The sequence below is a fragment of the Mesitornis unicolor genome, unplaced genomic scaffold (genome assembly GCF_000695765.1).
Source record: "Mesitornis unicolor isolate BGI_N332 unplaced genomic scaffold, ASM69576v1 scaffold37490, whole genome shotgun sequence".
In the NCBI taxonomy this organism is placed as follows: Eukaryota; Metazoa; Chordata; class Aves; order Mesitornithiformes; family Mesitornithidae; genus Mesitornis; species Mesitornis unicolor.
In genome coordinates, this window is record NW_010156908.1 from 1 (window position 1) to 26,570 (window position 26,570).

The 26,570-nt window shown below is 42.0% G+C and overlaps 1 protein-coding gene across 1 annotated transcript; it reads left to right on the plus strand.

Moving 5' to 3' along the window:
- Nucleotides 1–3,951: 3,951 nt before the first annotated feature.
- LOC104548741 (mitogen-activated protein kinase kinase kinase MLT) lies at nucleotides 3,952–25,470 on the plus strand (the record flags this gene model as incomplete). Its single annotated transcript, XM_010194849.1, has 8 exons — nucleotides 3,952–4,039; nucleotides 8,275–8,376; nucleotides 9,148–9,213; nucleotides 9,861–9,889; nucleotides 10,006–10,143; nucleotides 16,192–16,278; nucleotides 19,829–19,903; nucleotides 25,347–25,470. Coding segments are annotated over 8 exons (696 nt in total), but the record flags the coding sequence as incomplete, so codon positions are not given.
- Between the last annotated feature and the right edge of the window lie 1,100 nt (nucleotides 25,471–26,570).

Genomic DNA, 26,570 nt, shown 5'->3' on the forward strand with positions numbered 1-26,570 from the left:
AAACTGAGCTCTCTCTAGTTCTACTTTGATTCAATGTTTAAAAACAAATAAAAACCTGTCTTTCACACAAAAATTAATACCATGAAATAGTGGAATATTTGTTACTTATCATCACCATGGCTTTAGGAGGGAAATTGCTGCTCGTTTAAGTTGTGTAAGGTAGATAGCAGCTTTACTGAGGGAAGCAAGTCTGTCGTGCCCAAACCAGTGAGGGCTGGCTTCTTCAGTGGTCTTTAGGCAGACACACGCATGGCAGGTTTTTCTTCAAGCATTTAGGCATGTTGGATTTAAGTACGAGTTTGATGCTTTAAGGTAATTCTAAATATTCTTATAAGTGCCTAAGAGGCCTTTGAAATACAGGTCTTTAACCACCACTTTGTAATTCGCTGTCTGAAAGTCAGTCTTTCATTGAAATATGGCACCTTCTTGTCAAAAAAAACTACAAAAGCTTCAAAGATGTGGATTGACTTGCATCTGGTTTCTCACTGTAAGGAATAAGTGTCTTTAAATTGGCTAATAGAGTTCACGGCTGATCTGCAGCTACTGAAAAGAGCAAAACATGAAAGGAATGGTCTAGAATCACTAGTGCTAACAACAGCAGTGATTAAAAGTGTTTAGGAAGGATTTCTTTCTGAAGTAATGGTCCTTAGAAAGAGTTGGCAATTTCGCCCCCCCCCCCCAGTTCTTAATTTGGGATATCTGTGGGCAATTAGTAGGTGCCTTTCCTTGTTCTTAGATGGAAGATTGCTTTGGTGTCTGTAAAATCCCAGTTTAGAGGGTGAACATCAATGTGAAGATGATGGCATTAGCCATGGTCAACACAACGTTTCTTCATACTCCTGGAATGTGATCTTAGCGTGTCATATACTGCAAATAAGATAGTTTTAGAAAGGAATTGGTTTTGAATCTCCAGATAATGAAAGCACTATGTGCCAGTATGCCTGAGGCAGCAAAGGACTCATCCTTTTGGCCTGGTGCTCCTGTCTTGTGTATTGTCCACGGGTAGGCCTGGGTTTTGCTGCTGGTGTTGCTCACCTCTCCTGTTGTCCGTATGTAAAACTGTACAAGGAGAGAGTTTTCTTCTGCCTCTCTTGACCGAGGTGTTCAAGAAATGATGGTCTAGATAGTTTGTCTAATGTTGGTTGTGGCCTGATATTCCTGTCTCAATTCTAACAGTACTCAGGTAGCAGTCAAGGAGTATTAGGTCTCCAGGTTATCTGACTGGTAGGAATTAGAGGACATTCCCCAGTGTCGTATTTCCTAAAGAAGATAAAAATGTAGTACGGAAGTTTTTGAAGTATGGGGGTAACCTATAAGGGTTTGCCAGCTCGTGGAGTTGGAGTTTTGAATGACTGGGCTCTCATGTGCATCCTCCAGGCCACTGAAGGAGGCTGGGGGTGCAGCCTGTGACACGGGCAGTGCCCTGCTGCTGGAGTCCCCTGCCTTGTGGGGCTGGTGGGGCTGCAGCGGGAGGGCAGAGCTCCTTCTGCAGCCAGATCCCTTGGTGACCTGACAGATCCCTTCTTGGATCCCTTGACTGGCTGTGCGAGCGCTGCTGTTTGCCTGCAGGGGAGTCTTCCCACGTCTGCCAATTCAGTTGTTTCGTGGACTTTTGTAGGTGAGTCAGTCTGCAGCGTATTTTGCTGAAAACAGCATACACTTTAGAAATTGCTTTTCTGTTATTGTGAGAAAGATTACTCACGTCATGGTAACACTATTTCTCTTGCTGAGCAGGCTAAGCAGCTTAAATAGTGCAACCCAAGTTAAGTTCAAAGCTATAGTTAAAGATTTAATTGACTATGTGAAAACGCATTAGCTCAAGGTCTTAATTCAAAACTGTGTTGAAGTTACTCAGAAAAGGCTTTAAACAACAACAGCAGCACAAAATTGAGCCATCTGACTTGCTCATGTGTAATCATGCAGTCAAGCACATGTATCATGGTACCAGCTATAAAACACAGGCCAAAAAAACACTGTTTTGCTGTGTGTGTTTGTTATGAGAGCACTAGCTCATAGAATCACAGAATGTATTGGGTTGGAGGGGACCTTTAAAGATCATCTAGTGCAATCATTTACCATGGTTTCCTGCATCAAAGCTGCTATATTATTCCTATTTTCCGAGAATCTACAAGGCCACAAAATAACTTATTGGCAGCTCTCTAAACAAATGTGGGAAGACTTATCTGGAGGTAAAGAGCAACACTCCTATAGCCAGTCAAGGGATCTGAGAATGGATCTGTTAGGTCAGATACTTCTGGTAAGTTCAGAAGAATTAATTGTGATTTTGTTCTTGTTAGAGGCTCTTGACTGGTATAAAGTTAACATGATCTGAGAGTCTTAATGTAACGTACAGAGAAAAAAATGTAATAGTGTGTATCTGTATTTGCATAATACGTATATCTGTGTAAAAATCTGTGTCTAAAATCTTTTGAGTATTTATTTTGATATACTACAGAGGTTAAACTGTTGAGAGACCCTGAAGGAGACATCTGACCTTTTCTCCCAAAAACCATGGGGGCTGTATGTCTTAATTTCTGTGGATACGTTCTCATTGTCTTGCAGTCTCTTTCTCAAACCCAGAATCATTATTCGGGGGAATTTGGAAGTTTTGTACATCCTTTTTTTTTTGTTGCAATAACCCCATGGACGCTACAGGCTTGGGGACGAGTGGCTGGAGCTGCCAGGCAGAAAAGGACCTGGGGGTGTTGGTGGCCAGCAGGATGACCATGAGCCAGCACTGTGCCCTTGCAGCCAAGAAGGCTAATGGCATCCTGGGGTGTATCAGGAGGGGTGGTTGTAGGGCAGAGAGGTTCTCCTGCCCCTCTACTCTGCCCTGGTGAGACTGCATCTGGAATATTGCGTCCAGTTCTGGACCCCTCAGTTCAAGAAGGACAGGAACTGCTGGAGAGAGTCCAGTGCAGAGCCACAAAGATGGTGGAGGGAGTGGAGCATCTCCCTTATGAGGAGCGGCTGAGGGAGCTGGATCTCTTTAGCTTGGAGCAGAGGAGACTGAGGGGAGACCTCATTAATGTTTATAAATTTGTGAAGGGCGAGTGGCAGGAGGAAGGAGCCAGGCTCTTCTCTCTGATGTCCAATGACAGGACAAGGGACAGTGGTCTCAAGCTGGACCATAGGAGGTTCAAGCTGAAGATGAGGACAAACTTTGTCAGTGTGAGGGTGCCAGAGCATGGCCCAGGCTGCCCAGAGAGGTTGTGGAGTCTCCTTCTCTGCAGACATTCAAAACCCCCCTGGCCATGTTCCTGTGTGACCTGGTCTGGTGATCCTGCTCTGGCAGGGGTTGCACTGGATGAGCTTTCGAGGTCCCTTCCAACTCCTAAGATTCTGTGATTCTTTCTGGAATTTCCAAACATCTGCAGCCTGCTCTAGGAGCAGGTTCAGCTGCGCTGCTGGGGGTTTGGCGACCTCAAGCACGCTTGCTGTGCACATTCAGTCAGACCCGACAGCGCATGCCTGGAAGCTCCCCGTTTCCAGTAAGCATTGGATGGAGCTGTGTGTGCATGGTATGTTCTAACAGCCTGAAGCGCTGGACTCGCTGAACCCGTAATACTTGGTGTATAAACACAAATTCTGGATAGGATTGCAGCAACTCTGCAATTTCTTTTGAACAAAGTTTTCCAAGGCCTTCAGTTTTTCCAAAGACTTAACTTCTACATCTTGTGCCTTGGCCATGAAAGAATAGTCTGAAATCTTCTTTCCATTTTTTCTTTCTTCTCTCGCAAACATACTAAGCATTCATCTGCCAAACTCTCTCATGATGTTTTCAAATGGCAAGGATTTGTGGAGAGTTTTTTCTAGATACCTCTGTGTGTGTGTTTATATATGTGTTATATGTGTATGCTGTATATGTGTTTGGGTATAAAATAAACTATTATAGTAAATGTCCTGTTCTTAATAATTTAACTTTCTTGTTTGCTTGTTTGTTTCCAACAGGCAGAAATACTCAGTGTGCTCAGTCACAAAAACATCATTCAGTTCTATGGAGCTGTCATTGAACCTCCGAATTATGGCATAGTCACAGGTAAGGATTTTTGTCTGACCTTTGTCTTGATTCTGTAAAACTCAAACATTTCAAGGTATTAGCTTTGTCCAGTTTCAGTGTTTTGCGGATTGTTCTGGCCTAATTTGAGTGTTCAGAGTGCTCAGCACCAGCTGCCTCAGTGTAAATGTGAGCGCTGGAGGTGGGAACCAGGCTGGGAACACGCACAGAGGCAGCTGGCTGGAGTCAGGGGCGTTCTCAGTGCACAAACACGGCACTGCTTTAAATAGAAGCTTTCGCTGTGCTCTCTTACTGTGTCGTGTGAGTTGCTTTTCCATTTTAAATGGCATGTGACAGAAGTAGAGGTTTTCATGACACAAAGTTCTGGCAAGTGCTGTGAAAGGGGAAGGCTGAGAGTCTGCTCAGAGCAAAGCTGCGCTGTGGATTCTGCCTGTGTTGAAAATGGGAGAATCTGCATTGGGAACTTCCCAGCCATGGGAAGAGCTTTAGAGCCAAGGGTTCTTAGATGCCATGAGGCAACTGCCTTTATTCGCTGGAATCCAGGTTTCAATCGTTCTGGCTTTCCTAGAATTATGTGGAGGTTGGTTTTTGTGGTTTGGGGTTGGATTTGGTTTTTGGTTTTTTGTTTTTTTTTTTTTATTCCTATCACTTCAAGCTTTTCCTTCCCTTATCTTGGAAGTTGGTCTAGATATAAAATTACATTACAGAAAATGTAATTTCTCCCATTCCTGTATGGGAGAAACTGGGTAATACAGTAATAGAAAACAAACCCAAAGCAGAGATCTGCAGTGTGCTGAAACAATGTTTGGAAAGATAAAACCCATGAAAGGGTGGGTTAGGAGGCATGCTTTGGCACATCTGTAGCACTTCAAAGAGTTTGATGCAAAGAGCAGTTTTTGCATGTGGCACAGTCAAATCCCAGTTTGAACCACTGCCATTCAGGTTTTTACTGGTTCTCACATGTTGGACAGAACCTGTAAAAATGCAGTTATTTCTACCTGTCTCCTAGCCGTCTGGTTGTCACAGTAGATGGCAGTGTAATCCGGTGGGAGTGCATCCGAGATGCAGCACTGCTCAGAGCATGGGGAGCTTTACTTACAGGAGTATCAGCCTGCAGGAGGTCGCAGTGTTGCAACCAGTACTCCAGAGGTGGCTACTGGCTACAGAACTCAGAGGATGCACTGGTGATAGCGTACAGACAGGAACTTGAATACCAATAAAAATAATAGAAAGGTAATGACTCAAGTAGTGTAATTTTACTGTCATTTATAAAATAAGTGCACTAAGCGTAAACCAGTGAGCAGAGTGACAAAGGAGATGTGCCGTCAACAACTTAGGATCATGGCTGGATTAGAAAGTCCTCAGTTTGATGACACAAAAGGTCAGTGTTCAGAGGACATTGACCTGCCTGCCAGTCCCAGGGGAGACAGCAGCTGAAGCAGTTGGTTATGTCATTGGGAAAGGGGACTCTTTATCTTTGACAGAGAGACTACGCTGCATGGTCCAACCACTTTGTTAGCTGGGGAGCTCTAATTCCACCCTGGCTGAAGAGAAACCCTTTTTTTCTTTAAACAAACTGCATTGGTTCTCCCTGGGGTCACATGGATTGGTAGGGAAGCAAGGCTCCATTTCCCCACACCTTTTTCAAATGGGAGAATGGCTACTGAGAAAAGAAATGTTAATTGCACTTGAAATATCTTTTAGAGAGATTTTTGCTCCATGATCTTCTGGATGGCCTTCAGTTTTGCAGACTTAATCCTGTGTTTAGTCAGAGATCCTTTTCTTACCAGGGGAAATCCCAAACAAGAAGAAATGCTGAGAAATGGATGTTTCTTCAGTGTGATGGAGATGAGGGCATTCAGCCAAGCATTGGCACGTACTGAGCGTTAACTGCACATAGCATCTTATGTGGGACTGTCAAAGAGTTCTCTAAGGCTGTATCTACAGGCAAAAGACGTTTCCCTGCTGGCACAGGCTGCTAACAGGGATCACAGCATTCTAGATGTCACTGGCTGTCTCTGTCCACAGCCATCGCCATGCCTAGCTTTCACATCTGGGTTTTGACCACAGCTGCTGTCTCCCAAAAGAATCTCAGAGCTTGTGCCCCCGTCTGCACACACACACATGGTGTATACCACAGCCCATCACAGGCTGGGGCCAGTCAGGCATGCAGAGCTTGTCTTTGTAAAGCTAATAGCTCTTTTCCATTTTCAACAGTAAAGTATTCTTGCGATATGATTTCCAAATCCATAACCTCCTACTAAAAATCTGTAGCTCAGTAAATATATAGGACAGATACTAAAGGATAAAGCTTTGTTGTTTGAAGCTTGCTCACCTCGGTTCACAGAGTGGCAAAGGGCTCGGAGTGCTGAGCTGTCCCTGACCCTGGTGGATCAAATTATGCATTGTGAAGACATGCAAAGCATGCAGCCAACCTGTTCCTGAAGAATCCATTTATAAGACAGATGATGACATCATGGGTAAAAAAAGAGTATGTTTTAATTGAGCAAATGTGCAGGTCAGCAGCTTATTCCTCTTTCAGTGACATCAGAAGCAACACTTCTGCAGGGGCTCTTTCCAGCGGGAGGTCCTGCAGTCCTGATCCAAAACTAACTTGCCACTGGAGTGTTTACTTTCAAGGGACTTCCTATTTCCCCCTTCCTTCTTTTCATTTAGCACTGGAATCTTCTCATAAGGCCTACCATGTTCTAGGCTGCAGATTCAGTCTCGTCCTGGAGTTTCCTTCCCCATGCAGCAGTCTCCCAATGGCTTTGATTTCCTTGATGAGGAGCTATGTTTACCTTTTATGTGTTTAGCCTGTCATATAGCATTCATTGTTTAATACTATTACTAACAACAACTTGGATGTATTTGACGTAGTCTTAGAGGAAATGATTTTGTGGCTGCTTTGAAACGGCTGAAATTAAGCATCTCAATTGTATCCCAGCTGGTTTGCCACCTTAGGTATGAAGATGTTGGGAGTCTTGCAAGTAGGTTTCAAATTCTGCCTGATAAGCGCACTGAATGGCCTTGGGAGAGAGGGATCATAGGCTTGAAGTTGCTCCTTGCATCCCCCTGGTTCGTTGGGCTACTCAGATTACACTGGGTGACGTGTGCCCACTCTCTTGGCAGCCAGATAGAAGAAAATACATCAGCTGCTTCAACTCACCAGCAACCTCCTGCTGTGTTTTGGTGAAGCATGAATGAATACCAAATAAGCATAAAGCTTATTAAGGGGGGTAACAATAAATGCTAAGCAGAGGAGCTACAGCCTTTAGACTGCTAAACATGACCTGCAGCACATAGAAATCTCACCCACTTACCTCAGGGTTAGACCTCTAGTTTCATCCTTCCATTTTTTTATGAACAAATGGTTTGATCTGCTGCTCTGCTCCTCCATGGGGAAATAGGAAAAGAAAATTTTAATTTCCCTTTGTACTTACAAACCCTTTCTTCCTAACAGAACATCATATATTTAACACCTGGTTTTACTCTTAAAAAAAAAGAAATAAAAGAATTATCCTTTGTTATGGGGCATCATTGATATGCAGTGCGGCTCACCCGTGGGGAATATGTGCTTTCTTCAGAAACAACAATAAGAACGATCCGATACCACTGAACTCATTCACTAATTCCCCTTCTCATCAGGAGCGGCAAATTCACTGTTTAAATACATAAGGATTTCAAGTTACATAAAAATGTCTCCAGTTTCACACCTAAACACATGTAGGTGTAGCGGGCTTGTCATTCCAGCTTTCAGCCCTGCAAGCCCTGGCAGTTGGGCAGTGGACAGTCTGCCACACTTGCAGACACCAGCGGCCCAAAAAAGCCCTTGTTTGTACCCGTACAATCCCACTGTGCTGTTGAAAGAAGTTAAGAAAAACTTCTGATGCTCCTGAACTAGGAGTGTAAGAAAGCACCTTGCCTTCATAGCTTAGGGTGAGGTAATGTACAGCAGTGAAGGCCTACCACCATTTCCGTGTGGGCCGTAAGGGCCTCATCTCATGATGCCAGATGTCTCTTCTTATATATGATTGATTTTACAGGGGTTTTTTCCCCTTAGTGATAGATTATGTGTGTGTTGGAACAGTCAGAACAACCACTATGCTCCTAATAATATTAGCTGTTGAACCCAAATTCCTTGTCATTAAGCCAGCAGTCGACTGCTTTCTGGAACCAGCAGAATTTCTATTAGAACTTTCAATTTAGGTGTTTTAAAATGTCATGTGCATTTGTTTGTTGTTTCTTTGTAACAGAGTATGCCTCTGCTGGCTCACTGTTTGATTACATTAATAGTAACAAAAGTGAAGAGATGGATATGGATCATATCATGACCTGGGCAACTGACATAGCAAAAGGTAAGCAAGACCAGCAGTGCATTACTGTCCTACACAGCCAGCAAAGTGTGCAGCTGAAGATGCTTTCCCCATGAAAAGCTTTCCTGTACTTCCTTATTCACATTGTACAAAACCAAAAACAAACAACACACCCTCCCCAAAGCCCCAAGCCCTATTCACTGTGCTTTTTAGTATTTTCCTTGCTTATGATGAATCCGAAATAATTTCTGAAATTAAAATGGCTTCTCTGAGCCAGTTTTACTTCTGGTTTGCCCCTAAGTCCCAAGAGGATAATTTTGCTGATGTAGAGTAATTATGAGGTAAAGTGCATAATTATCGTCACATTTGATTTGAATTGGGACTTTTAAGGAAGCTGAGGGCTTATTCTCAGCAAACATACTGAAGTACTTTGTATAATGATGTAGAACAACCTGTTTTTTTGTCCTTTGTGTTCTCTGTGACCACACAAGAATTAGTGTAAACTCATGAATGAGCAATAAATTAATACCTAGGCTTCCCTGTGTAGACAGTGCCTCAGACAAAATAGCTAAATATGGCATTAATAAGTGTTAACTTACCTGTATGGGTGCTCTGAGAGATAGGAGCTCTGCTTAGTGTTTTTTACTCAAAGTAGATTATGGGAACCCTCGCTTCTCCTGCAGGATATCAGTATGGCATACAGATATGCCACCTTGTAATGAGGACATGTAATAGGAACCAGAGAAAATGACTGCTGATAAGTGATGGCCACGCTTAACCTGCCTAACTAGACTGCTCCCTTGTTTTGTGTAGGAATGCACTACTTACACATGGAAGCTCCAGTCAAAGTAATCCACAGAGATCTGAAGTCCAGGAATGGTAAAGTAGCAAAACACTGAAATGCTCTGCGTTTACTGTTACCGGTTAACGTCGTATTTAAATCTGTGCCTGAGCTTTGTGAACACGCAGAAGTGACGCACACCTCGGCTGCACTAGGAGTTGTTGAGGCACAGAAGAGCCTGTTCTGGAGCTGTACTGGTTAAACTGGACTTGGCAGTTGACAACCATTTATGAAATCTGGTGAACATTGCCTTTTAAGTGTAGTAGTGAGATAGGAAGGATACAGGTTTTAATAATACACATGGAGAGATAATAGTCAAAAAAAGTCTACATCTAGATCAGCTGTAAGTTTTATCTCATATTTATGAATCTTTCAGATTGGTTCTTGTTAAGCCTAACTACGTTGAGGGAAATGGAGTTTATCTGTATGATAGCTATAGTTGTGTGGCTCTTTGAACTCAGAAAGGCCTGAAAGATTTTGCATTTGTTCAGAGGCTTGCAGGTGGTCAACAGATGTTCTCTAAAGCATCTCAAGGACACCGGGACAATCATGCATGTGTGCATGTTCAGGTGCTGGCTCACCGTAGGATCATTTGTCTTGATAAAACACAAAGTTCTTTGCTGTGAAAATGTATTGTGCTTATTTTTAATACCATTCTTGTAACCCATTATTTCTTCTTTTTCAGTTGTTATAGCTGCTGATGGCGTGTTAAAGGTATGAACGCTTTAATTATTTGTGGAGCGATGCTGCTGCTTGACTCAGTGTTTTGACGCCTTATGAATGAGGTTTGATACTCTAATATCTGTTTATTTGTAATTTATTTTTGCCAGATCTGTGATTTTGGTGCCTCAAGGTTCCACTCCCATACAACACATATGTCATTAGTGGGCACTTTTCCATGGATGGCCCCAGAAGTTATCCAAAGCCTCCCAGTGTCTGAAACGTGTGACACATACTCATACGGAGTGGTGAGTGCCTCTCATTTCCCTGTGTGTAGTAGCAGATCTCTTGTGTGACAGAATTTGTGCAATGCAAGAACAGCAATTCTAAATAAGGGCAACAAAAAATATCATACTTTCTTTCAAGAGTGACCCATAATTTATAATTGCATGCTTTAAAATGAAGAACGGTGTCTTGCATGTTTAGCAGGACTCTTTTCTGATTAGATTAGCAGCATGCCAGTGTGGGGAGTGCATGCCTTCCCACAAGCATTCAGCATATGTCCAAAGGCTTGCAGGAACCGCTGAACAATCTGCATCGTGAATCTCTGCTTGCCTTTTAGTGGAACTGAAGAGGAAAACACTATGTTGCAATAGGTGTATAATAGGGTGAACTGATTAGGATTCCACTTTCCATAAAATGGAGTGTCACTGGTTTATATTAAAAAGTAAGTCACTTCTCCATGCTTAATTGTTTAAAAGACTCTGCTGTCATTAGCTGTGAGAACAGAGACTGTACCTCTGGTTGAGGTAGAGGGCCCCATCTAAAAATACAGAAAAAGCCAGCATGGCTCTGCCATTTTTCTTAAGGGGGAACAATCAGTTCATCAGTGTCAGCTTTGCAGGTACAGTAATGTGAATTATTTCACCCTGTCCACAGTTACTCTAATTTGGTTTTGCTCTGCGATACAAAATAGGCTAGAAATAGCTGTACTGCTCAGGCCAGTTGTGTGCCTAGCCCCATAGCCTTTCTCTGACAGAGAACAGCAATGAATACTTTGGGGAAAAAAGAAAGGAAATAAGGTTGTAGTTTCCATGCATGTCTGTATTATTAACTGGTTTTGGTTTTCAATTCAGTGGCGGGTGGCAGAATAAGGAATTCTTGCAGTACCTGTCAAGTGTTGCCTCTTTCTCTTTGAGGGATGGGAGGAGAGAGATACGAAGGAGGCACTATGGTTTTAAGCTGCCACCTGTGGCTGTGCATAGCTAAGCTGATGTCCCAATGGAAGAGGCTTAAACTTTCTGTCAGACAGTTGTTTATAGGGAAAAAATATATGACACAATGTGGTGTTGAGTACAAATGAAAGGTTGAAGATTTGCAAGGAGAGAGAAAAAGCCTCTATTGGCAGATAGAAAAAAATCCTTGCTTGCTTAACTGAACTAGGTCACAAACAGTAATAGAACGTAAGCTGACAAATGTAAATGTTAATGTAAACTGTTACTGGAAGCAATCACATATTATCCACTGAAGTGAAACATTCCAGTTTCAAAACAAAGCAAAAATGTTAGAGGAGAAATTCCAAACATGGTCTTATAGCTCAGACTGCTCACGTAGTCCTCTTGGTGTGAATCGCCTTTCTAGAAGTGGGAGAAGGTAAGAAATTGTTTAATATCTTAGGATGTCAAGTATTACCAGAACCTGGGGAACAGTGTGTTGCACAGAGTTTATTTTTCCTTGTCCAAAAAATAAAGCTCCTTTGACAGCTCTGTGCTTGGAGGTACAACTCAACTACCCTCCATATGAAAACAGTTCAGTGTTACTAGAATATTTTAATGTGGCTATGGGTGTATAATGCTACTTTAGTGTGCCTAATAATATTTGACTCGTATTTTTTTAATATATTGGTTTTGAGCTAACGTGTTCTGCTGTGGGTCGAAGCTTATGAATTCGCTTAGGAATGAATTAGTCTTTTTATAACTTTAGTCTTGGAACATCATCGTTTTCCGAGGAGATACAGAGGTAGAAATGAAGAATGGCAGTGGTCCAAGTTCTCTGTTGGTGAATTTACTGACATAATGGGGTTATACCAGCAAGAAATTGTCCGAATGTAACATTGAAAGTTGGAATCTCCCTATAGTAAGCGTCAGACTATCAGAGAATTAGCTAGGAGACTGAAAACAAGAAACCTTAGAGAGGGTGTTTTTGTATCTTCAAATGATTATCATCTATAAAAACAAAATTTAAAGAATCCTCTTTCAATGTGTAACACTTGCCAGCAGCTTTTGTGCTAGGGAGACAGATCTGCTTTCCTTCAGTTAGAGTCCTGTTAACAAAGAACAGAATCCTTTCAAATGTAAACCAGTAAAATGCTATGAATAGATACTCTGTTTGCAATATTTGTTGCCTTCCCCATGGTTTTCTTTAATTTCTTTTTTGCTGTGTTTTTTCCTGACTGGCTTTTCTTTCTGCAAACCAGTCTGTGTCTTTGAATATTCCACTTAAGGTGTGCAAGGCCTTTTTCCATGAAGTGTCAAAGTCTTTCTGCAGGCTTATAGGTCTGAGTAGCTCCTCAGCTGAAATGAGTTTTCTTCTTTGGGAACGGTTGCATACATGTTTATTGCTAATGTTCAGAGTAGTTTGTCCTGCACTTCGTGGATAGTTAAACAGGTCCATATATTCTCTTTGAGATATCTAGTAAATAAGTTATACCACTGCCATGGAATACTAAGGCTAAATGTTCCAGATTTATAACAACACAAAGACAGGTCTTGCACTGTCCTTCAGCCATGCTGTGATTCTCTTTTCTAATCCATTTCCAAATTCATACTCTAAACAACAGATACCAGATGTTACAGGTGATCAGCCTGGGAGTTCACTTGCGTCAGTAACAGTGTCTCGTGTCATTGTGTGTGCTGCTCAAAACAGTTCCTTGCTTTTCTTCCAGATACAAAGGTCTATGTGGAATGACAATGTTCACTCTAAAAGCTGTTTTGAGATCATGAAGATGTATGCGCAGAATGTGTTATTTTGTAGTGCACTGCAGTGTAGTGTTTGTGTATCGGCATAAATGTGTTTAATCATAGAAAAGTATGTGATCTAGCTGAATTATTTTAATGCTTACAAGAACAAAAAGGTAAGACCATGATTTGACTAGTGGTAGCCTAGAGACTGCCGTTAAATGGAGCAGCTGTTATGCTCCTAGCAATAGTTCATACATTGCTTTAGCTATGAGAACACACGTTATTTATAGAGGGAATGTTGGCCAGCTCCAGGGGTTATCCCGTACTCTTTTTGAAAAGAATTATGAGATCTTTAACTTCCACTTGGATCAATGCAGAGAAGGCTGACCTAATTTTCATACCTAAGGGCAGTACCTCTAAGAGTGCAGCACTTTCTGCTCATGCTGTATTTCTGCTAACTGTGGCTCCTGACCCTCATCTGCGAACACTTTTCTACCAAGAGAAAACACTTCTTTTTTTCAGTGAAGACGTTCACGCTGTTTGCTTTTTCTCAAATTACTCTTTTGGATGTTTTCTATCCTATATGGCACTTCGTAGCTTTATTGACTTTGCACTGGGGTAGGGATGTGAGGGTTTGGTTTGGTCTGGTTTTTTTCCTTTTGGTTGTTATAGTTGAGAGGATAAGAATTGAAACAAGTAAGCATGTGAGCTTTTCCTGAAGAATTCTTATTCTCAGCTTCATGTACAGGATTAGCATTTCCTTTCTGCTTCTCTGTATGCAAAGAAGAGGCCAACATCTTCAGAGGCCACAGCTTACAAACCACTCCATTAAATGATCTTGCTTTGTTTTCCATCGCTGTGTCTGGCTTGGCTGTTTCTCTGTGAGCACCTGCTCTCCGTCATCACAGAGACGTGCTATGGTCAGGAAACCAGGTGATGCTCACTATCGGAGGTGGAAGGAGAAATGAACTATGGCAATGTCAAATTAAATTACACCAGAAATGTAAGATAGCTTGATTTCCATAGGAGGTGAGCTGGGGAGCTAGCTCTGAAATTGAATGGAGTGTATCTCGCAATAAAGAGGCTGGGATAAGTCAAGTTGAGGTGCTTTTTCTGCTGCTGAATGACCCTGGGGACAGGAAGAGGCAAATGGGAATGCAGAAGATACCCATATGCTGCTTTTTAAAAGACTGCTAATGCAATGATTCACCTTGCCTGATGATTCAGGATAGCTAATTCATGAGATGGGGCTGAAGCTCCTATAAAACTGAAGAGAGAGACACGTCACCATTGCAAGGAAAGGCTCTATCTACACCATTTACCTAAATTACGAAATTTGCATTGTTGCCAGAACATTTTCTAAACCTGTGGAAATAAATACGAGGATTTCTGACACCCCACTTTTGTATCTTTTACTTTCTTTTGCTATTAGTAAAAAATAAGGCATTAAGAAAAATTCCTCATGTTGTGTCAGATTGCTGGTTTTTCCCATTGGAATCTTGAAGTGTTTTAAGCTAGCACTCTTGGTTTAGGAAGGCAGTGATCCATATAGGCAGTGGAAATAAGCACTAAAGGTGTCATGAGAAAGGAATTCAATGCAAAACGTACTGCACAAACACATATGCATGAATGAAATGAGACAACCCTTGCAATTTATAGTCTTTGGAAAGAAAGGTAGCAGAGCAGTAGAGTTTTCCTGCTCAGGGCTCTTAGAGACTTCTAACATCTATTTAATTATGTTCTTTACTTGGAAGCTGTACTTAGATGCTGCTCTATCTGATGTGTAAACTTGAGTTGCACGTCTCTTGAGCTCCTTCTCTGTGGTTTCCTGGTACAGCCGTACAGATGAGGTGGTTCTGAAGGCTGCTCAACTGCACGTTTGATTTGGTCCAGCGGCTTCTGTTTCAGGCTGGCTCTTTTGTACGCTGCCTTTTTATGTGAAGTACATGGGACTGCTGCAGTATTTCCCTCTCTCTCAGTTGAATTCCCTTCTCTGCCAGTAAAGAGTTAATAATTGGAACTATGAATTGAGGTGCTTTTTTTTTTAAAATTCTAGAAGGAATTAATTGAGCCAGACAGGAGAGTTGAATACCTCTATGAGAGCTTTCCCCATGTGTTTCTTATTCTCAGGAAAACTGTCCTTTTACTGATTTTTTTCCAAGATACCCTTACCTTTACTAATCAGTCTTCTGACTTAGGCAGAATTATTCAAATAGGTCTATTGATGGAGTACCCCGTTCACTTGATAAAAGGCCCAACTCCGCTTCAGTGCATTTTTTCTGCTTGAGCGGCATCTGCCAATATTCTTGCATTTTCTCTCTAATTACCTTCATAGATCGCTAGAATCCATTCAGAATGACGTAGCTGGAACAAGCCTGGGTACTAAACCAAATAGTGGGGTTACAGAGACTTGCATAAGGATCTTAATGCATTTAGTCAGATGCGACATAAATTATGTCTTTTTTGTTGATAGGCTTGGTAGATAAGCAGAAGAGAAAGTTTGTCCATAGATATTTGTAACAAGGTGCACACGTGAAGGTTCTGATTGAAGAAAAAAGACAAAAAAGAAAAAAAAAGGGAAAAAAAAAAGGTAGAGACACGTACAAGGGAAGGTACAAAGTGCCTGTTAATTTGGTTCAACTCCAATCTTTAGTCCCAACGACAGGAAAGCAAGTTGGATTCATCGACGTGAAGCCTTTTTGGTGATGCCAAACTCTTTTCTACAGAGTAGCTTGGATTCTCAAGTACTGTGTTACTAAAATGTTAAAAGCAAGCAAAATTAGGAGATCTTCCTATATTTCAGGACAGTGCCTCTGTAAGATATTGAGGAGAACAGAGTAGATTTCTATACGCTCCATATTGTTTAACGCAATCATACACTCGGAGATAAACAACTACAGTTTTGCTTGAAAAATTATATTTACTATTTTCATAGGCATATCGTAGGAGCAAAATAGCTTTTGGATCATATTCTGCCTACTGAGAAGCACTGGTTGCAATCATATAGAAATATTTCAGAATACAAAATGCCTACAACACAAAGATGTGTCTGGTTTGGGCTGAGGAGAGGAGTTGTTCATTGTCTTCCCAAGTCTCAACTGCCAAATGTGAACTTTATAGTATACAAAGAAAGTAAAAAGCATTTTCCATGGCTCTCAAAATCGAAGGCATTAAAACAACCCAGTTTTTCATCTGGGCTTTTCTGTAGAGGAAAAAGCAGAAACGTTTAAATTAATTTAGTGAGGGGATCTTGCACACAAACACTGGTCCAAGTTCCTGCAAATGGAAACTGGTTGCCTGATAATTGGATACAGAATAGGGCTGTATCAAGGTTTAATAATGTATTTAAAATACAAAGTGCAGAAATAAAAATTCTTTTCTTTTTTTCTGTTCCAGGTTCTCTGGGAGATGCTAACAAGGGAGGTCCCCTTTAAAGGCTTGGAAGGATTACAAGTAGCTTGGCTTGTAGTGGAAAAAAACGAGGTAAGACTACGTTTCTACATTCAGGTACATAGATCAGAAAACAGTATTGGGGTTTTGCAAAAGACTTTTTCATCTTCTTCAAATTGAAAGTAAGTTCACGCGTATGGAAAGATTAGCAGTAGGAGCTAACACAAAGGGTCAAAGTGATGTTATTCCTCATGAATGGACCCTTTACATCTAATTGTTGCAGCTTCACGTCGTGATGCTGTAGATCAAAAATTGTACAAGTACTGTACTAGTTTCTCAGTCTCAATTGTAAAACCTAGGGGTTTGTTCTTAGTGATGAAAGAAGCCATTGCGTCCAAGGTAGGGGAACAGTTTAACTCCATCTCCTGCGTTTAGGACATCTTTTTACTGGCCGGGAGTTGATATATCTGTAAGAGACCTTCAGCTACTTCAACTTAACTCTCCCAGCAGGAGTCACTATAGTACAAGAAACTGCCGCTTAGATGAAAATTTCAAAAATAAAAGAAGAAAAAATAGTTTTAAAAAAAGAGAGAAATTACAGTTTTGCCACCTACGTTCAACACTACATTGAAGATGAGCTCCTCACTGGTATCGGCAAGGCTGTGGCATAGCTGCAAGCCTCCTCATGCAGAGTCTTTCCATTTCAAAAGCACTTCAGTGGTGTAAACACCGTTTGTACAGTGTCCCCGGCCTCGCTTTTCTTCTTCTCACAAATTGAGGCTTTCAGTTAGTTGGACATGTGAGGGTATATCTGAACACATAGTCCCTTGAAATCAAAGACAGTAACTACATTTAAAAAACATTTAAAGTTGTGACTGTACCACACACAGACAAGCATGGAAATCCTCCACAAAGATGAAACCTCCTCTATCTAGACACAGCGGAAGCTTGGGAAACATTACAATGGCGAGGCACTGGCTGTACAATACAGATTCCTATTATTCTACATAAACTGTTTCTCAAAATGCTTCAGAGTTAAACAGAAGAGTTAGGTTTCCTCCTCTTAGTTTAATATTTTTTGTTGGTGTTTTTCCTCCCCTCTCATTTTTTTTTTCCCTTCTATTTGAGGACTGGATTAATTCCAGTGAGCGATACTGTGATATACCACTTAGGTGGAAATGCTACGCTAACAGTGTGAAGATTATGAATGTGGTCTTCTACAGTGTTTAGCAGACCAGGAGGCACAAAGAGACTCTTTCTCCTAGTTTAGGAAAAGCCTCACACATAATTTTGAAGGAGGAACCAGAAGGCCTTCCATCAACAGTATTTCTTTCCTATGCCTATGTGTGGTTTTACGTAAGGGGTACAAAGTGGCACTGGGAACGTTGTGCGATGCACTGAAAGACATCAGAGGGTACAACAAACGTTTCTCAGCAATTTTCCAGAGCGAGGAATTGCGTAAAACACAGTATGAACAAAATGTGGACGTGACGACTCTTTTACTCATGGCAGAGGAAACTTAAGGGGTGACATTTCCAGAGCCAGCTGTTTGTCTGCTACCATCTTCTCTGGAAAGGTGCCAGGTTACTTAGAGGGCATTAACGCTTGCTTACATAGTTCTTATTTTTTCTGGCCGTGTCTGGGGAACATGCCTAGCATAAGCCTTGCAACAGTCAGCTTGCACTACTTTTCTTCATAGTTTCTATGTCCCAAAGCAAGCGTGAGGGTCGGGTTCTGCTCTTAGTTCAATCTGTTGACATCAGTGGGGTTGCATGGTTCCGGTTCACAACAGCATTTGTTGTGAGTCACTGTTGAGCCAGTCCTCCATTTTTTTCGCTGCAAGTCTCTTGTTGAAATCGGTGTGGGACTGAGGCCAAAGCATAATTGCATAGGGTGAAAAATCCGCCTTTGCAAAGCCTGGGCCCAACAAATGAAGTGGATTTTAATGATTCTGTAAGGGTCTTTTTCGACTCTCTCTGCATAATTTCACAGTGTTATTTTTATTCTGGTAAAGTTTCTATATAATTACATATTTTTTTAAATCTAGAAAAGAAAAAAAATGAGAGTTCAGATTATGCTAGGAGTGATCTCATAATGAATTAACACTGAGAAATGTCATCTTCATTATAATATGGCACTTTTGGAACCTGCTACCTCTGTATTGCACGACAGATAACATTCTGCGTAAGTGAGAGACATACAAATGGTGATTGCAATTGATTTTTCCACCTCCTGGAGCAGCGAGGGTTACAGAGGAATACTGTAGCAAGACTAGCCAGTGTATTTTTAGGCTAATGACTCAACCAGAGATCAAGCACCAGTACAACTTGCTTATGCATTGTACGAATTTCTGTGTATTTCTTGCACAGAAAGCTTTGCACCTTAAGGTATGACATTATTTTAATAATCATACTCCTGCAGTGCCCTGGCTCTGTACCTCATGTTTCCAGTCTTCATGTTGCCCAAATGCTTGTGCAGCAGAATTTGTTAGCTCTTACTTTGGTTGCCGTGGCTTGTAAGTCTTTGCAGGTCACGTTGTAGTAATGTCGTGGTACAATTTGACACAATTTGTTTTGATTCTGAAAGGCCAAGAGTAGGACAAATCAAATCAACCTGTCTTCTTGGCAGGTTGGTCTGAGCAGAACTGTAATATCTGGTTCTTACCTGTTACAGGACAGGGAACCTTTTTTTTCAGCTTGACCCCTGTTATATTTGGACCCATTTTCACTAAGGAACTGTTTTTTATTTTAATCTACGTATTTTTTTTAATTTAGTATGAAACATCTGAAGTCAGTCGACTGCCCTGGCGAGAGCAGAGGCATCTCCTTATATGTGTAATGTTGTTTAGTCGCGACTGGAGAGGCTTCGGTGTCTGGGTGTGCATGTATGAGAATGGATTTGCTTTTAGGCTTTCCAGCGTGGAGGCAGAGTCTTTAAACTGAAAGTCCTCTAACACTGACGAGGGAATCTTTTCATGGTTTAAAACTCTCAGCAAAGGAAACCAAACAAGCTTCAGACTAATCCTCTGTAGTTAGTGGTCCTGGCTATAACCAGCAACTCCTTGTCTTCAGTCATCAGGAAATATTTATACAGGTTCACTGCACTCTGTGAGTACTCTCTGAGATCTGCGTGTCCTCATTAATCCTTCTGACCACAGGTTCATGAGACATCTCTTATGTCATGTAGAGCTTCACTATTTTAACTCACTTAATGTAATCTATGTTTCAGCCTTTTGTTACATCAAAAGTGGTTATAAGCATTGTACAGCTGGATCATCTCTGTGGGACAAAGGAATTAAAACAGGCAGAATGTTACACCTATCTTGACAAGCATCTTAGGATACCATGCAGTAACCTCCACAAATCACTGTGTTTTAGTGTTAAAAGTTGTTTGCCTCGTTTTCACTGCCTTATCTCCGAGCTTTCTTAAGCAACTCCATCTGTGCATTTCTTCCATCCCTTCTTTGTAAGTCTATTAATTAACTTGTACATCTTGCTAGTGTTGGGATTTTTTCTTTAATATGTCAGTCTTCAAATTTTATATTGCACTTAAAAGAAAGAAGAGTGTGTTTTGCCTCTTTTAATTATTGGTAGCAGCTTTAAGGGAAGTGCTTCCAATAACTGGTACATTCTCTCTCCTTTAGAGATTAACCATTCCAAGCAGTTGTCCCAGAAGTTTTGCAGAGCTGATGCACCAGTGTTGGGATGCTGATTCAAAGGTAATTTAATTTGTGTTCGATTGTGTGACCATCACATATGAAATATCTATTTCAAGGTCTGACTTTGACGCCTTCCTTGTGTTAAATCATGTCAAGAGTAAGTTAATCCATAAAATGTGGGTAGGAGCAGCAGCACCACGTTCTGAATTAATGTTAAAACTTTCTTGATCTTCCCTTAGGGCTTTGAATGATGAGCTTTATAATTATTATACTGTAGTAATATAATAGTAGAAGTACTGTAATATATTATTTAAGCATAAAAATGGGGTGAAAATACAAGTTGGAACCAAACCATTGTCACTCTTAATCTGCCCCTATGGGAATAAACTAGAAGGAAAATTAAAGGGAGTGTTTACTCAGTAAAAGGTTTTGTAGATAATGGGAGTTACCTTCTTTAAATTGACTCTGCTACCATCCTGTTGCACATAAAACTGACTGGAAAGAGCCTGTGGGCATACTATCTTTATTGCCAAGTATTAGCATCCATTTCCTTTGCCTATGAAGGTACTTTAGAGAGGGAAGGATAGGTAAAGAAAGGAAATTATGCTGTTTTTCTCAAGTCAAGGCATCAGCAAGAATTTTGTTCCCTTAAACTCAGAAGAAAGTTACCCACAATTTCAGAGAGACCAAGACTAATCCCAAGGCAAATCATAGCTCTTAGGTGCTCTAAAGCTAGAACTAGTTATCACCAGAGCAGCCACAGAAGAGCAATATGAGAAAGGAGATTTCCCTTCTTGGTTTTTCTTTTAAACAAGGAGCTGCTTTCCTACAGAATGGATGAGGAAGCCTGAGATCCATCATCAGTGCATGATTTCCACACGAACACACATTTAAATGCCATTCCCCAATTATCCTCTCCACAGAAGAGAGAGGAGAAAAATGCTTTGAGTCTTTGAATCTTCAGGTAGACTGTTTAAGTTCTAGGTCAGTAATTACTGAGGAACACTTTCCAGTGGTAACTACGTATCTTTAATAACTACTCCCAAGCATCAACATCGCCACCAATGCCACAGAATCAGAATTATTGGAGCTTCTTTTCTGTGATTGCAGCACATGCTAGATCAGCTTGCTCTCTTGCTTGCTCTAGCCGCACACAGAAGTGTCCAGATGGCTGATGCTGTTTTTAAAGGAGAGGGAGGGATCTGCATGTTTTAAAGGAAGGATATTCAGCTATCAGGCTGAGTTCAGCCAGCGTGAGCAATTCACCCGAGTTTGGGCTGGTTCCTGGAAGCACTGTTCCCAGAGGCGTCTCAGATCTGTGCGAAGAGTGAATTTCAGGTTAGATGGGTTTTTCTGACAGTCTGCTCTGCGCTGCTTTTTTCATGCAGCTTCTCCTCTGTTAAGCAATTATAAATGCTTTGTTCACATGACTGAAATGGAGTAATCTCTGGTCACAGTTTGGGCATGTGACTGACTTACTCAGTCACGTGTTGAGAAAAAGATCTCTACTCGCAGCTCTCCAAATGCCTTGATAAAAGGCTGTGTGGCCTGCATGAGCCAAAAGATGGAGCACACTCCTCTAAAATACTGCTCTGTGTAATGTTCCCTGTTCACCAGGATTAGCTTTAGAAAATCAGATAGTTGATGCGTGAACAAGTTACTGAAGGTCAAGCAGGGGTGGGCTTGAGGATGTCAGCTGCTCAAAAGCAGTTGCTAATGTGCCTACTTTTAGCCCACAGAAAGCATGAGGTATCGTAGGTGGCTTATCCCTGAGAAGAGGGATGTGCATTTACTGTGGGGCTAAGGAATATGCTTGGAGAGCTGCTGCAGAGCAGCTGGAGTGTCAGACACTGCTCACACCATCATTTCCGTATGGGAATGGACAGAGCTATTAACTGTGCTTTGAATTCTTAAGAATTTCTTCATTCGTCGAGAAAAATGACCGTAGTGCATTGCTGCACATTATATTTGTAATGGTGATCTTTATAGAGTTTAAACTGTGCTGGTTGAAACAAACACTCCCTAGTGGGTTCAAAGCATTGCACTAAATTGTTAATTACTTATAATTTTAAGTCAGTGATTATTAAAGAGCAGTGTCTGTGCTAAGTAAGTACCTTAAATAACTGCTTCCACATGTTGAAATCCCTACCAAACAAACAGCTTTTGCTTGGGTACTAGATAATTGTACAAACAGGGTTGCTCATCACTGATGCCTTTGTTTACTTGCTTTGAAACACAGGTGAGTGGTTCTCTTTCTCATTTCATCTGTTCCTTCAGTTTATTCCCACTTTAACATCAAGAACGTTTATAAATTACTGAATATTTTAATGGCAATCAGGAACCTGGGAACAGAGAAGCAGCAGGAAAGGAAAGCCATATGGATTAAATATCCTGGTTTTATGCAGACCCGGTTAGTAAGAAATACTGGGTGGAAGGAAACAGTGAAAAGATTAGCCAGAATAATTTCTAGAGGGGCATGCATTTTAAAGATTTTTGTATGAGACATCACAGATATAAAGGGAAGCAATTTTGAAAGGCAACTCGTGCCTTGATATTTTAAGAATCTCTTGTAAGGAATGACTTGAGATGCCTGACTCTCTCTAGAAAGTGCTAAGCAGTCATCCACCAAAAATAAGACTTTTAAAAAAAACCAAACCTTCTCAGCTTGGGCTTCCAATTTCAACAGTCACTTCTTGCCAGTTGTAACCAAGGTATCGGTCTGCACTTAGAGTACATTTATTAAATCTGAAATTATCCTTGCCTAGGGGGGAGAAACCAACAAAACCCACATGGCAGTGTAGGCTTGTGTCTTCCTGTCAGGTTCACCTCCAGGGAAAGCTGGTACCTGTAAATCTGGCAGCTACAGCGCTGGCAGGGTGGCTGCTGGCTGCTCACAGAAATGGCATAGCTTCATCAGTGCTGTGTCACTGTGCACTTGTTCCAGCTCTGGTTGCACAACTCAACTGCTCCTTTGCCTGTAGCATAGGACCCAAAGAGTGTGTATTGCTGCTCCTCCCAGATCAGTCAGTCAGTGAAAACTTGCCCTTTGTAAAAGCCCTGTTCTCTGTCATTACCTCCCAGAATCACACAGAATCCCAGAACGTTAGGGATTGGAAGGGACCTCCAAAGCTCATCCAGTCCAATCCCCCTGCCGGAGCAGGAACACCCAGATGAGGTTACACAGGAAGGCGTCCAGGCGGGGTTTGAATGTCTGCAGAGAAGGAGACTCCACAGCCTCTCTGGGCAGCCTGGGCCAGTGCTCTGTCACCCTCACTGAGAAGAAGTTTCTTCTCCAATTGAAGTGGAACCTCCTGTGTTCCAGTTTGTGTCCGTTACCCCTTGTCTTATCATTCTTTGTCACCGAGAAGAGCCTGGCTCCATCCTCGTGACACTCACCCTTTAAATATTTATAAACATGAATGAGGTCTCCCCTCAGTCTCCTCTTCTGCAAACTAAAGAGACCCAGCTCCCTCAGCCGCTCCTCATAAGGGAGATGCTCCACTCCCTCCATCATCTTTGTAGCCCTACGCTGGACTCTCTCCACTGCCTTTACTCCAGGCAGGCCTGGTAGAAGTGTTGACTCTGCTCACTTAGTGGCAGCCTTGCCCTGTACTTCCCAATACACCCCCAAGAAAGGAGGAGCAAGCAAAACTCATCGAAGCATTTTGAATCCTAAGTAAGCCATAAAATATTGTAATTAATGCAGCATGGGGATGTTTGCCCTTCATCTTTTCCTGAAAACAGAATTAGTTTAGTAAAGGCACATTATGCATCTGCCAGTCTGTTAGTACATAGCACTAGCACCCTGGTGTATTGGTGGGGAGCCACGATCTCCTGTCTGGCAGCTCCCTCACCATTTGGGAGGCTCTTAAATCACATCAACAATTCACACCCACTGAGGTGGCTACAAGAGATGCAGCTGTAGCAACAAGAAGGGTGTGAGGGCTGTTCGAAGGTTCTCCTTTCCCAAAACTGCACCAGAGTTGATGAATTTCATGTGGCCCGTGTCCCCTAGTGCAGCACGGTCCCTGATCTGGGAGGTCTGTGCTCTTCCAGGGTGTGTGCAGAGGGCCTGGTCAGCCCTGGCATGTCCAGCAGCATCATCCTGCCTGCAGGGGGATGACCGCAGCCTGCTCCAGCCCCCCTGTAAATGGAGGGGGATTGTGCTGTTCCGTGGACATTGAGCTGGGGGCAAAGCTGTGTAAGCACATGGTAACTGGGGCAAGTGCTGTCTGTTGCAAAGAAAATCTGCATAACTCATCCAGCTGCCCGTTGCCTGAAATCATGGAGATGGACCAAAAAATGACAGACAGAGCCTCCAGTTACAACCGAGCAGTGCAGCGTTACAATATAAGAGAGCTTGTCTTTTTTTTTGTTAAGCATTTGACACTTTTTCATGCTGTTTGACATTTAAAATAAAGAAATTGTCTTTCTTTTATAATGTGGAAATCACTTGGATCTTCCTGGGAGAGACACCTCAGCATTGTTCCTAATTGTTTTTGTGCTCCCAAATTAAAATGCACGTTTTAATTGCGGCATCTGTAATTTTAGCAGAAATGGTATAATTACAGGCGCGATAGAGAGAGAATGTGCATCATCCCCTTATTATGTATCTACATTTTGTTTCAGCCTTTTGTCTCAACCTTGTCTGGGGTCTGTCAAACAGACTAACAGAGTCAGCGCGCTTTCAAGAAACACATTTCACTGTGGCTTTTTCAGGTTTCAATTATTATCTTGCTTCACAGCTTCCTTTTGGGACCAAGGGGAAAGTAGAAAATGCAGAGAAGTTGTAACTGCTCTCTGTGACTGGCGAGCACAGGAGCAGAAAGTTCAGTGAATGAGCCCAGGATGGCAGAGCACAGGCACCTCTGATGTGATTTCGGCTGCCACAGAGACATCCTTGTGTAGCCTCAGGCTTTGCCTCTTCCCTGGCTGCTCCTGAGGTAGCTGGGTGAGAGGCTTTCCTGGAAAGTCTGTTCTCTTTAAGAAAGAGATCACAGCCAGAAACCCATTTTTGGTGGGCAGCTAAACAGCTTGTTTCACGTATTAAAGAGTTTGGGCGACTACCTGTAAAAGGCCATCTGTCCAAGTACCAGTTGCTAATGGGTCCAGCCTTCTCTTTTTGGCAGTATTTTCCTTCTTCGCTTGAGGAAAACTTGATTCTTGAGAATGAAGACTCTTGATGGTTATCGATGCTACTAATATTGTTTAATGCTCTCACTGAATACCAAAAGGTTTTACCGGTAGATATGGGAGACTAAGCTAAAGCTTGAGTCCTACCAGCTTACGTGACTCTTCCCAAACTTCAACAGGAGGAACAAACAAACAAAACACCACTTACAAACTTACAGTCCTCTTGTAGGATGCTGCGTTCAGAAAGCAGCACCCCAATTTCTGTTGCTTGCATGCAGTCTTCAAGTTGAAAAATTCCTGCAAAGAATTTTACGCGGTAGTAGTTGTATATGAATGCAAATACTGTGGGTGTTTTTGTTTTTGTTGTCAGAAAAGGCCATCTTTCAAGCAGATCATTTCAATCCTGGAATCTATGTCAAATGACAGCAACCTTCCAGACCAGTGTAACTCATTCCTGCATAACAAGGCGGAGTGGAGGTAAGTTTCGGAAACCTTCCTCCCAAGGTGAAATGATGGGGTTTTCCTTTGAAGTGGGGTATGAGTCTGTAGTCTTCACAAAGACATCAGACCCCGATGATGTATTGGTAGAAAATATCTGTGCTTGAGGTATTTTTAGAGCGTAACTTACCTTGTTTTTCAGGAATGCACAGAATGTTGTGAAACTTCTATTAGGAGCCAATACACTTAGCTGTACCCTGTATTTATTATTGCACTGGTTTAGGTATCATGATATTTACGGTTTTGTGATTCACATCTTGAAACCAAGTACGTATTTAAAGTCAGTAGTGCGAGGGCAAAACAACTCAGGTGTTTGATGCAATTTTCAGGGAAAGTGTATAGGCATATGTTTATATTAAAGGATAAAGAGCATAAAAGAGTAAATTTTCAAATCATGCCTCCATTTGTCTTCACTCTGCCACTTTTCGTGCATTCTCTCCTTTGTACTGACTTTGCGTCCATGCACTCGGCGTATGGCCAGGCCAGCCCTATTTTTGCAGTGCACCAGCATTGCTTGAGCACGTGATTTTATCTGCTGCTGACTGCAATTTTTATTCGTAAGCGACAATAAGAAGTGAGATTTGAGAAAATTTTATTACACGACACAGTTTTACAGTGAAAGTTTACGCCTCTTTTCTCTCTGTGCCAAAACTTTTTAAAAAAACCTTATCCCTAAAGCTTATTTGTCAGTTAGAAAGGTTTTCGCAGTACGTACTTCTGTTTGGAAAAGAAAATTGAGAACAGATCTGCATAGGCAGAAGATTTTTACCCGGTGATGGTGCCTCAGTCTATATTAAGCAGTGTTGGCCCCACTCCAGGTCAGCTGGGAGCCAGCAGCATTACAGGGTTCCCTGCCCGCGGTCAGCGCAGGAATCGAAGAAACCTGGAGCAGGGTTTGGGGAAAGAGCGCAGTGGGGGGATGTACCACAACCGCGGCAGCCCAGATTTCCTCCGCGGACTTCCAAGGAAAATCACGACGCACACTTTTAATCGGAGGAGTGGAAAAAATGAGCCGGCGCCGTGGGGCGCTCCCCGGTCACGTGGCGGGAGGATTAATAGCCTGTTCCGGGGCCGGGCCCGCTCCTGCCCTGACTCA